This window comes from Capsicum annuum, chromosome 2, assembly GCF_002878395.1.
Source record: "Capsicum annuum cultivar UCD-10X-F1 chromosome 2, UCD10Xv1.1, whole genome shotgun sequence".
NCBI lineage: Eukaryota > Viridiplantae > Streptophyta > Magnoliopsida > Solanales > Solanaceae > Capsicum > Capsicum annuum.
The window spans coordinates 115,588,598-115,602,297 of NC_061112.1; the positions used below are offsets into that span (position 1 = coordinate 115,588,598).

Here is a 13,700-nt window from a genome sequence, read left to right on the forward strand (position 1 = left end):
AGTTGGTGAGATGCCACTTTTCATTTCTTTGTATTGTCATCAGTTCTTCCTTCAATTCATTCTTCCACTCCTTCCCTTCAATTGTTTTTTCATAAAATATAGGATCTGAAACAATAAAAGCAAATTGACAAAATTGATTAGAATATATGAAATTCTCTTTTCTGACCCGTGTTGATCTTCTTAGTGAAATTGGCTCTACTGAAGGTCTTTCAAGTGTTGTAGATTTCTCTGGTGCAATTACATTTTCAAGTGAATCTGGGACAATGTCTTGTCCTTCATCTAGAGAGACTTCAAAGGGTATCGAAACCTCCTATTGTACTTGTTTTTCACTCCAATTTCAACTTGGCTTTTCATCAAAGACAACATTTTTGTACCTTTCCAAGCTTTATATGACGTTTGATTAGTGATAGCCTTTGTAGGAGATAGGTTCAGTAGGTACACTGAGGTTGCAACTGCTTCTGCCCAGTATTGGTTTGGAAGTCCCTTACCTTTCAATAAACTTCTTGTCATCTCTACAACTGTACAATTCTTGCATTCAACTAGACTATTTTACTCTGGTGTGTAGGGTGTGGTAAGTTCTTTGTGAATTTCAGATTCGTCACAAAAATGGACAAACTCATTAGATAAGAGATCACCACCTCTGTTTGTTTGGAGAGTTTTTATGTGCAACCCACTGCGATTCTCCACTAAAGCCTTGTATTTTCTAAAATTCTCAAAAGTTTTTGATTTGTATTTTAGAAAATACACCCAACTCATTCGACTAAAATTATCTACAATGAGTAAAAAATGTCGACTTTCACCAAAAGATTCAGTATTCATTGGACCATACAAATCTGCGTGAATTAATTCTACTCAAGTAGAAGCTCTCCTAGCCTTTACAACAGGAAATGACTTTCTATTTTGCTTTCCATAAATGCAACCTTCGCATAAATCAATAGAATTAATTTTTGGTAATCCAATGACCATACCTTTTTGGCTTAGCATCTTTAGTCCCTTGAAATTGAGATGCCCATACCTCAAAAGCCACAATTCAGAGTCATTTTGTGCATCTGTAACCAAAGCAAAATTTTTCATATTTAAAACTTTTAGCGAAAACATCCTATTTTCAGCTATGGACACATTAACCATTATTTGTACTTATTTTTTATTTTTAATAACACATGTTCCATCATCAAACAAAAGTGAATATCTAGCGGCTATTAGTTTCCCAAAACTCAGTAAATTATGTGCCAAACCAGGAACAAATTGAACATCATGAAGAAGTTTTACTTTACCATGACTGCATTTGATTGCTATTGTTCTCTTTCCTTCTGCTTGAAGACCATTATTGTCACCAAGCTTGACTGTTAATTTTTGTGTCTCGTCAAATTCTTTGAAGATTGACTTCATGCCTGACAAATGGTTGGAGCAATCCCTATCTACAAATCACATATCACTTGCAACTTCATTAGTATCACAATAAGTCATGAATAACTTACTTTCTTCATTAGTTGTCTCGGCGTAATTCACTTATTTCTCTTTGTACCAGTAATCTGCTTGCACATTCCCAAACCTCTTGCAATGATAATATTTTTTGTTGTTTCTATTGCCCTTTGCTCATTAAAGTTCCTTTGTTCAAAGCCTCTGCCCCGGCCACGACCTCGGCTATTTTTACGAAATGCACATCTGCCTCGTCCTCTTCCTGTTGCTACCTTATCATGCTCTCTTGAATTAGGTGCCTCCACCTTAGATTGAAATGTTTTTCCTTCCTGCTTTTCTACTGACCTGTTTATCCTGGTCTCGTGGGCCTGCAAAGAACCCAATAATTCATCGAATGAAAAATTCGATAAATCTTTGGACTTCTCAATTGCAGCCACACCATGATCAAACTTAGGAGTTAAGCTTCTCAGAATTTTTTCAACAACGATTTGATCAGTTATTTGGTCTCTGTATGACCTCATTTGACTAATAATAGCCACTGCTCTAGGCAAGAAATCTTGCACAGATTCATTTTCTTTCATGATTAAAGCTTCAAACTCATGCCGAAGAGTTTGGAGTTTTATAACTATTACCTTTGAGGAGCCTTGAAATTCAGTTTGCAAAATTCTCCATGTTTGCCTCGAAGTAGTGGCTGTTGCAATTCGGGAAAACACCGTCTCATGGACTACTTGTTGAAGGAAGAACAATGCCTTTGTGTCTTTCTTTTTATTTTCCTTCAGCCGCTGCTCTTCATCCGGATCTGCATACCCTATCTCAATCAAGTCCCAAAGATCTTGTGACTTAAATAAAGTCTTCATCTTGATGCTCTAAAACTGATAATTTTGTCCTGTAAAAATGGGAATGGAAGGCTGAGATATGTTCAATGAATTTCCATTGGAAGCCATGAGTTTTTTCCTGTTAATAAGATCACCTCAATCTAAACCTAGCATCGATACAACAGATGTTGGAGAAAAGATCTCAAGCTCACTCAAGAATAAAATATTAGAAAGCAAAAAAAAAAAACTAGCAGGAAAATAGAATGGCAGAGAGTTCTCTGAAATTGCAAGACTTTTTTTCTGTATGTTATTCATCACTAGAGCCGTCAATATGGGTCGGGTCCGTTAGGCCGTCCCAACCCGGACTGTAATTTGATGGAGTTGGACTTTAGTTTTTGCTGCCCATTTAAGAATAGGGCTTTTTAGCCCAGCCCATATAAGCTCATGGCTCGTGGGGTTTGAGCAATGTGGGTTGGGCTAGCCCGTGGTGTAACACCCCGTATTCAAGTACGTGTATTGGGTTATTCAAGTACGTGTATTGGTCTTATTTATATGGAATTAATTTTTTATTATTATTTTATTTATACCGGAACTCGCCCGTCGATGGTTCCATGCGAAGGTTATTAAATAAGCTTTCCAACGATATAAAGATTTCCAAAAATGGATAGGTTTCGGATATAGTCGAGCACGTTCGAAACTATAAAACGGTGGCCGAGATATTTGGGAATAGTAAATGTGCAGGAAAATTTCCTGCACACAAACTACTGAGGCCAGCCAATTTTTTGGGTAAACTTCGAACAATCATAACTCCCTTAATATAATGAACTGGGAGAGCTGTTGTAACACCCCGTACTTAATTACGTGCATTAGCCATGGTTATATGTGTTGGAGTATATGTATTGTTCATAAGTTAGGTATATATGAGTTTAAGTATGAGTATTGATTATTTTGAGATGGTTTCAAGTGTATAGTTTGATTATATGTGTATAGGAATCGACTTTATTTATACCGGAATTTGCTCGTCGAAGTTTCTATGCAAAGTTTATCGAGTTAGCTTTCCAACGATATAAAGATTTCTGAAAACAGATGAGTATCGGATATAAGCGAGCATGTTCAAAACTTGAAAACGGTGGACGCAATGAACAGTAAATGTGCAGAAATTTTCTGCACACAAAAGTACTGCAGCCAAACAGATTTTTGGGTCGACTTTAAACTATCATAACTCCTTGTAAAAAATGAACTGTGTGAGCTGCTATATATCGATGAGAAGCCCTGAGAGTCTTCTTTCTAATGCAATTGATTTCACCCAAATCCATTATCGGATCAAAGAGTTATGGTCGATTTACTTTAGCCTATCAAAACAGTCCACCATGGACAGATTCGGATTTACTTAAATTTTAAGGGCAATATGGTCATTTTTCATCACCTCATGGACGAAAATTGGTCATTATATACATATACTTAGCCTCATATCCATCATTTATCATCCAAATGATTGAAGAATAAGAAACCCTAGCCTAAGTTCAACTCCAATTATCTTGTGATTCAACCGTAGAAAATCCAAATTGATTCCGTAGTTGTGTTCACCGTCTCGAGGGCTTCGAGAAGCACCCCTTATTTGTGCCAACAGGACTTCGAAATCAAAAGGGTCATTTTATGGTAAGGATGTAAATTATGTTGGTGTTATTTATATGGATATGTATATGTATATATATGCATGTGAGCATAAGAAGTATGTTATTTGATTGTTGTTGAAAGATGATTGGAAATGATGTTGGATTATTCTGGTGCATGGTTGGATTATGTTGAATTGTGAAGGGATTTGGTGTGATGATGTGGTATTGAAATGATGATTATATATATATATACATATAAACCTATTGTTCAAGTTGGTTTTTGGAATGCTTTGCAAATATTGGTTGTATGGAATTATGGAAGAGAATTGTGGTGTTGGGTTGCTAATACTAGATGCCAAATATTTCATTGTAGATAAGTGATTTGTAAAGGCGGGAAGTTGTGTTGAATTGGTATCCGAATCTACAACGAGGTATGTAAAGCATACTCTAACGATGTTCTTTGGCATGAAAACACCAATGTTCCATTAAGTAAGATTCCGAGGTTGTCCAAAAACATGTATTGTTCTACATTGCCAACGAAGTTGTTTCCATTCTATAAAGTGTCAAAATGTTTCATTGATATACCAAAAGGCTCCTATTTCATTGTTGTGATATTGATGATTCCGAAACACATTGTTGATGTACCAATGAGTCTTTATTACATCGTTATTGTATAGAAAGTCTATTACTTGGTTCCTATTGATGTATCATTATTCCAACGGTACTATATTGACATGAACACTAATGTAATAATCTCAAAAGCTTTTGAACTAAGTTATTGGAAAGATCTCTTATGTGTGTTACTTGATATACGTGTGGGTGGTAGCTCAGGGGCTTAAACCTAGCATGGGCCGATCCCGATATTTGATATGATTACAGTTGATATGTACTGGGGGCAGCCTAATGGTCACAGTACGGTACAGTATTGATTATTGTTAGGTGGTTGGAGGTTCGGGAGGAGGAGGTAATGGCGAATGATAATTGTAAAAAATAAAATGAACGAATGTATACCGTTCCACAAATGTGTTTGAATTCCAGAACCCAATTCAGATTAATGATAATGTACATGATCCTAAAAGTGTTTATGAAGTATGGTTCACTTCTATTATGATTTATTCACTTGAGTCTGATTTTCTTGATCCCCCATATCACATATGATTATTTACAGCTTTACATACTCAGTACATATTTTGTACTGACGTCCCTCACGGGGGACCTGCATTTCATGCTGCAGGCACATGTGCTTCAGCTCATTCACAGCATAGATAGGAGCCAGGTCATACAGCTATTGTTGGTGAGCTCCACTTTGCTTCGGAGCTTTCCGAGTCGGTCCCTTATGTTTTGTTATTGTACAGGAGTCATGTGTGGGCGGGGGTTTGTCCCGACCCTAGTTATGTCATGTATATCCTAGAGGCTTTGTAGAGATAAGGAAGGGTAAAGTCATGGAAGTTTATATAGTGAAGTTATATTTGTATATGTGCTGTCCAAATTTTTGGTGACATGTAAGTGAAAGTACAGGTATCTGAACGGGTTCTCCCGGGCCTTCTCGGCTTCGGGTGCCAGTCCGGCCCGATGGGATTTTGGGGCGTAACAGCTGGGACCTATGAAAAGAAAGATCTTTGAGTCTTCTTTCCAATGCAATTGGTTTCATCCAAATCCAACATCTGAGTAAGGAGTTATACTCGTTTTACTTCAGCCTCTCAAAACAGATTTTTAGGGTCAACTTCAAACGACCATAACTCCTTGTACAGGACAAACTGGGTGGCTTACTTTATATGAAATGAAAGCCCTTTGAATTATATTTCTAACGATACCAATTTCACCCAAATCCTATATCAGAGCAAAGAGTTATGGTCGATCTACTTTAGCTTATCAAAACAGTCCACTAAAGGACAGATTTGGCATTATTTAAATTTTAAAGGCATTTTGGTCATTTCCTATTATATTATGGATGAGAATATGTGTATATATACATGTATATGAGTTCAAAAACTCATTTTCATCATCAATCGTTGAGAAAGAACAAACCCTAGCCAAATTTGACCTTTAAATTACTTTTGATTCAACCGTAGAAATTCCAAAGTAATCCGATAACTGCGTTTGTCATCTCGAGAGCTTCGAACGGCACCTATTATTTGTGCAAACAGGATTGCATAATCAAGAGGTGAATTCTAAGGTATGAATATTGTTTTCCTTGTTCTTTTCCATATGTATATGTGTGATAGAGGATTATATGTATTGGTTGTTATTGAAAGGTGATGGAAATAGGGTTATGGACTATTTTGCATGGTTTGGTTGTATTGAATTATGGAAGGTGGATATGGTAATTGAGTTATGAAAGGCGGATATGGTAATTGAGTTATGGAAGGTGGATATGGTGATATACTATTGAATTGATGATTATTTATGTCTATGACTCAATTTGGTTTAATGGATTGGTTGGAAGGATAAATGAATCCAAACTTGATATTGGAGGATGTTGTATGAATATGCATGGCATGTGAATGTAATTGAAGTATAAGAAGGTTAAAGTGACACCCTTTATGGTGTAATTAAGGCCTACTACTCAACCACTAGTTTGGTGAATTCAAATAATTGAATTGTGACGTTTGGTTGCTAATACTAGATTGCTATATATGTTCATTGTAGTTAAGTAATCCGAAAATACGGGAAGTCCATTTGGGACTAGTATTGAAGGTTGACAGTATACTCTATACCATATCTTTGGCATGAAAGTGAACAATTGTTCTATTAAGAAAGTTTCCAAAGTTATTCAATAACATGTGATCCATAATGGTTTTGTATGATGTCCTACGTTACCAATGAACTTGTTTCCACCCTACAAGATATCAAGAAATTCCAATACTTACTTGTCTTCCAAATCGTACATGTTTATTGCACTAATGAATGTCAGAAGGTATCCGGTTACTCAAACAAGATCCATGTGCTATTAATGATTCCAAAACGTTTCATTGATATACCGATAGGTTCCTACTTCATTGTTATGGCATTGATGACTCCAAAACACTTCATTGATGTGCCAATGAGTCCTTACTTCATTGTTATTGCATTGATGGTCTATTTATATGTCTCTTATTGATGTATCATTGTTTCAAAGTATCAAAGATGCGGTGGCGACCGAAATGACAATCTCAAAGATTAATTGAACTAAGTGATGGAAGTTCTCTCTTATCGGGTGGTATCCCAGGGGCATAAGCCTATCATGGGTCGATCCCTATTTATGTGTTTATGGGTGGTATCCTAGGGGCATAAGCCTATCATGGGTCGATCCCAGTTGATATGTACTGGAGGCAGCCTAATGGTCACAGTACAGTACAATAATGATTACAAAGATGATAAGAACGAAGGTAAAGTGATTGAATAAATACAATGTACAGGTTGTCACAAGTTCTAGTAAGTGTGGTCCACTCCTATTACGATTTATTCACTTGTTTCTGATTTCTATTGAGCTCCTATATCATATGTGATTATCTACAGCTTTACATACTCAGTACATATTTCGTACTGACGTCCCCCACGGGGGACCTGCATTTCATATTGCAGGCACAGGTACCTCAGCTCATACACCGCACAAGTAGGAGCCAGGATATCCAGCTGCTTTGGTGAGCTCCAGTTTGCTTCGGGATTTTCCGTGTCATATCCAGTCACTTTTGGTATTGTATAGAAGTTAGTTATATGGCGAGGTGTGTCCCGACCTTAGTTAAACTCTGTGTATTGTCTAGAGGCTTTGTAGACCTAATATACAGTCAAGGTGGTGTTTTGTTAATAGACGTGATGGCTCCAACGGCCAAGTATTGTATATACATATATATGTGTGCTCGAGCTTATACAGGTGATTATTTCCTTTTATATGCGACATGATGCTGTCCGAATTTCGGGTTGTCATAGAGGTATGCATGGGAAGTATAAGGTTATGAGCTGGTTCTCCCGGGCCTCTTTGGTTACGGGTGTCAGTCCGCCCCAATAGGATTTGAGGCGTGACACGTGGGCCGGCCCGTAAGTCAAATACATGCAACTATTTAGATTGTTTATTAGTATTTTTATTTGGTTCGAAGGATATCATGTCAAAAGTTATTTAATTTCACTATTAGGAGTATTTTTTGGGGTGTTGGAGATTTATTAACAAGTATTAACACTATGTTAATATTGTCTGATAATATTTATATTTATTAATATTTTAAAATTAAATTATAAAATATTATTTTGTAAAAAGTGCGATGCCCTTTGAAGCCCGCAGCCCACAGAGTAATGGTGTGGACTTGGTATTTTTGGGCCCATCATTTTGATGGGTTAGCCCAACCCGACTCGTCAAACTCAAAGCCCGTATAGGCTAGCCCGGATTGGCTGGACGGACCTGTATTAACAGCTCTACTCATCACTGATAAGCCCTTATAAATAGTTTACAACTCAACTAAAAGATGCAAAATAAAGGGCACTAACTTCCCTAAATAGGCACTAACTCAGTAGTGCTTTCAACTAACAAGAAAAACTTGGACTAAATAACTACTCTAGACTAAGTCAAAAACAGTAAAATGTTAGAAGAAAGTAACTTTTCTCTTATTTTATTTTTTTTGAATCACTTATTCAACATGGACCAATACAAAAATTATACACCATTAAAGCTCCCGCCACGGGTAAGTAGTTATACATCAACCCAGAATAACCTATGATATTAGTGCCAGATTTGCATCTTTTGGGGTAGTGCCACATAACATAGTTACTGAGAAAAGCTTGTAACACACACTTACAGAAAAGAATGACAAAGGCAATTTGTTGGTGCCCTCATTTTATTTTCATTGAAGTCATTGGCTCCGACCGATTGTTTCTAGTTTAACGTTTCATCTTGCTCAATATTTGGCATTTCTATTGGCTCCGACCGATTGTTTCTAGTTCAACGTTTCATCTTGCTCAATATTTGGCATTTCTATTTTCTTCCCAAGCAGAAAATGTAATGTAACATCTTTAACACCTTCACGAAAGTCACTTGAGGTTGGTAAGATGGTTTTTCTGTAAGAAGTAAAACCTAACATGTTGAACTACAAATTGTTAAGCTTATAGATTAAAATTTGTCACGGTGGACATCTATCTAAGTCTCACAAACATGTGAAGTGCAGAGATCAATAAAACACAAAGCACACAACAAAGAGCACGAAGAAGGAAAACAAAGAATGGAGATAGATGTAAGCAAAACTCACAGCAACAACAATCAAACAGAACTGGGACTGACAAGCAGAGAAATGCAGAAAAAACAAGAAACCGTCTTGCCGTAGAGAAAGAGAATCCGTAATTGAGACAAAAATATATTGGAAGGCATTAAAATAACCCAAACTATGCGTTTCTAGCAGACACAAACAGTTAGGCCTCATTACTTGGGTTATGAAGAAATTAGAAACCACAAAGACAAATTAGAACTTCTGGGAAATCACAGAGCGTGTCTGCAAAATTAGCTTACTGTTGTGTATATTAGAGGTGCTGCGACAGAGAGAAACGTATATGATATAAGCTGCAAAACATATAATACGCCTTGTACTAAAGATGCAATAAAAAACACATTAGTCAGAATGACCCTAGATAAATGTTTTGCAGAATCAAAAAAGCTTCAGTTGTCGGGGAAAAAATAGCATACCATTCAAAAGCGACAAGAATAATATATGCTACTAATGCTAGTAATAAAAGAAGGCATATGGTCCAAAACAAAACAACCACCAACTTATACCAAAACAAGTCTAAACTGAAATTAAATATTGTCAAGATACTTGAAACATAAAAGAGAGCATTTTCTGGTACTCAATAAAGTGACACCACAACAACAGACTCAATCAAACAAGCTGAAACCCATGTCATCATCAGACTCCTCAGCAGGCTCATCCTTCTTCTCCTCTTCCTTAGCAGCAGGAGCAGCACCAGAACTAGCATCTGCAACAGGAGCAACAGCAACAGCGGCAAACTTGCTAGGATCCTGCAGACACAAAAAATTGTTAAAGAGAAGGAACTGTTAATACCAAAATTTAGAACCAGTCTCAATAAAAACATACCGCAAGGTATTCCTTCACTTTGTCAGCCAGAGGGAAAGAATACTCAGTTTCAACAGCAATGGCCAACACATTCTTGTAGGCATTGGTGAACATGTGTGGTGCAGCAGCTAAAGTTGGGTATGAGATGGCCAATGACAAGGAGGTAATCATAGATACTCCCATGGCAAACTTCTCAACAAGATCATCCTCAGTAAGGTCAAGAACCTCAGGACTGAAGACAGATCCATTATCATAAACAGAGGTAACAACAAGACCATATGAGAAGGGCCTAATTCCAAGTTTGGCAAGCAGGGCAGCTTCAGAGGAACCAACTTTGTCACCCTTCTTGATGAGCTCCACAGGGGTGATAATTTCAACAGTTCCCTTGTTAATCTTGGTAGGGATGTTGAGCACCTGCAAGAATATGTTAAAAGTAAGGAGAAATAACTTTCCAGCACACAAGTGAAAAACAAAATTCTCTTAGGCATAAGACAGGGACCTGGAAGAAAGAGGTCTGGGAGGGATCCAAACCAGTGTTGCCAGGAGGGACAACAACATCAACTGGAGCAACCAAACCAACACGAGCAGGTGCACCAACCTACAGCATAAACAGAGGACCAGAACTTCAGAACAAGCAGCATAAAACATAACATAATCAAGTCTGGAAGGAAACACAGTAGATATGGAACTTAGATTCAATTCAATAGTACCAACATAAAACATGTATTCAAAATGCTAGAAAAATTAACACACAATAAATAATTTTACGGAAACTGCATATACAGACCATAATATGACTTTGACCCTTAACAAGGATCAGTAAATTTTCAAGTGAAGTAATAAGATCATTCACTGGAAAGGAAAGCACGAAAAGAGGAAATTCAGTTCAGCCAGATTTCTCGGGACTGTCCATGAAAGCGCAAAAAGTGGGAATTAAGTTAAGTCACATTTCTCAGGACTATCCATGGATTCAATGTTCAAAATGAGATTTCAAATTGTAAATCCCATCTGACTGCATTTATTTTAGAAGTTATTCTTGAATAAATCAAAATTTTTCTAGGATATTATTAAGGATCTCATCAGAAAAACAAAACACAGGTATGACTCGCATAATATCAACAATTGGATTCAAAAATGCATAGGCCTTGGGCAATTTAGTGAAGAAAAAACTACTCAACTAAAGGTATTAAGCAAATCAGACTTTTTATTTCTTCAAGATAATTGCTCTTTGATTAAGTAAATGATACAAGGAAAAGGAAAGTAAGGGAAACAAAGATTCTTTCTGTTTCTTTTGAGGGCAACAACAAACACATAATAATGACTTTGCCAATTAACAAGATTTAATCGGTCAATATTAATTATGAAAAGTTGACTTCTTTTAATGGATAACAAACTTTACACTGATTCCCAACACCACATACAAAATCAAAAGCAACAAGCAAGTTTCGTCATTTTATTACTCCCTCCATTGACAGAATGCCGTTCGCCCTTACTTTGACTTTCTGAGAAGGACTTAAGTAGCTAAGTTTCCAAAGGTGAACACCCCCCTGTCCTTTATAGTATAGTCGTAAAGGGCTTCTAAGAAACATAAGGAAGAAGGCATTCGAAAGGCCGACCACTATCTCATAGGCATTCCGGTGGTAAAACCGACGACTACACGGCTCTATAATAGAGCAGCCAAGCCGCCGTCTATAGGTGAAGGGACGAAAGCCTGACGAAGGCCTATGCTACAGTAAGCAAAAAAGTAGGTTGAGGTTATGAAGTCACTTAGCCGAATACTATACAAAGGGAAAGGCGTCGGTAAGCAGTCACGTCAGCTGTGGATATAGACTAGGCTATAAGGAACGGAGTCTTAAACTATGGACCGAGACTACACTAAGGAACAAGCTTGACTGAGAAAAGAAGTCGAGGAACGAAGCAGCTTGGCATCACAAAAAAGTTTTAGTTAGAAATGCATTCGACTAAACTAAACTTAATAGTGATGATTAGGAACTCTAATTTAAACTACCACAACACTCTAATCATTTAATAATAGCAATGACCGAAATGAAAAATAAAATAAATGTCAATCGAATTCACAAATTTGACACGTAAATCGCAACAACAATTATGACAACGTGGATTAGTGAATTGACCTTGTACTTAGCGACTTCCTCGCTCACTTCCTTCAAATCACCCTTGGTGAAGATCAATCCAACATTACCCTATCACAAATTAAACAACAAATTCAGTACCGTTAACTGCTTACTACAAATATCATTGTTTTTGATTATACAACAAAAAAATACTTACAACAAGGAGAGGAATGAGATTGAGGATAGTTTCATTTCCAGTTTTTTCAGCATGGACTCTAATGGTCCTCTTCATCATAGTATTCTTACCCATAAGAACAACAGAATCACCTCTCAAACCCTTCCTAATGTTCTGAAGCTGATTGGATCCAACATTATCAGCAGCAGCCACAAGCACCTGAGTATAATCATCCAGAAGCTGACACATCTTGCTGTCATAAGCAATCTTCTTCTCCGCCTTTGTTGCTTTTGGTGCCATTGAAGTGATTTTCAGATTCAACAACAACAACTAAAGTCTATACTGTTTTGAAACTAACAAAACCCTAAAAAAGTGAAAGGAAGAGATTTACAAAAATGAGGGCCAAGACTGTTACAGATTTTCAGCCAAGGCGGACAGCGGCGGCGCCGTCACTTTAACCTCTTCGATTCAGATATTTGGGTTTGCTGAAAAAGGGGGAAGGAAAAACCCTAAAACTCGTTTGCTGCGTGGAGAGACAGGGAGGTGATGGGGAATTTATATAGTGGTTGATGTTCAATGACCTAATATGGACGGTTCAGATTGATTGAGTACTTAGAACTTGACGGCTGTGATTTTCTCGGAAATGGGCTGGATGGATATCCAGCTTGGTTGGTAAATAGGGGCCGGCCCATGAAAAATTACACGGAATATCAGGAAATTACACCTAATGTCCGGTCTTGAATTTTTGTCTTCTAAATATTCGGTCTTGATTTTTTATTCTCCAAAATGTGTGATCGTGAATTTCTTTCTCCGCAAAACAAATTCTAACATTTGTCTGTTAGGCCAAACTTGTTGTTAATTGAACAGGTTCACACTGTTAAAATATTATGAACATCTGTCTTATGGCAAAAGTTAGAATTTCTGTCTTATGAGCAACATAACAAAGTTCTAATTTTTACATGTAAGTCATAACGTCTAGTCAATTGTGCAGCTTTATTATCTTAAAATATTTTGAATGAGCAAGAGTTTGAACGTCTGTTTTATAGGTAATATTTATTAAGCGGGGTCATAAAATTAAGACCACCTTTTATGAATGTCATATTTATAAGACTTTATTATTATAGATAAAATATTAAGATCTCCACCATTATACCAATTTCCCTATATTCATAAACCTAGCTGCATCTAGGCATCAATTTCTCACATCAACGCATATTCAAATAATAAACATCAAGTTCGAAAGATGGTGATACTGCTTATTATGATTCATTCTAGCATATTGTGTAATATAAATAAAATGTTTTAAGGACTATAGCTTGGGAGGGTTGATTATCAATAATGATGTTGATTTCAACATATTCATTTAAGCAACTGTAACTAATATGGATATTTTCATTAATTCGTTGGAAATCCATTATAAAATTGATAACGATTCAGTACTAATAATGTTGATCTGCAACAACATTGGATTGCAAGTATACATAGAAAGTGTTGATTTTATTTAATAATTTCGCTACACTAACATTAATATGACAGTTGAAAAAAGAACTTGTGAATCTCTTTTC

General features: G+C 36.7%; 1 protein-coding gene across 1 annotated transcript; it reads right to left on the reverse strand.

Annotated features, from left to right (window-relative positions):
- Positions 1-9,555: 9,555 nt before the first annotated feature.
- LOC107859037 (60S acidic ribosomal protein P0) lies at positions 9,556-12,778 on the reverse strand. Its single transcript, XM_016703906.2, has 5 exons — positions 12,178-12,778; positions 12,021-12,089; positions 10,385-10,483; positions 9,907-10,299; positions 9,556-9,830 (listed from the first exon to the last, which is right to left on the reverse strand). Exons 1-5 carry the CDS (start codon positions 12,433-12,435, stop codon positions 9,687-9,689), a joined length of 963 nt encoding a protein of 320 aa, XP_016559392.1. The 5' UTR covers positions 12,436-12,778; the 3' UTR covers positions 9,556-9,686.
- Between the last annotated feature and the right edge of the window lie 922 nt (positions 12,779-13,700).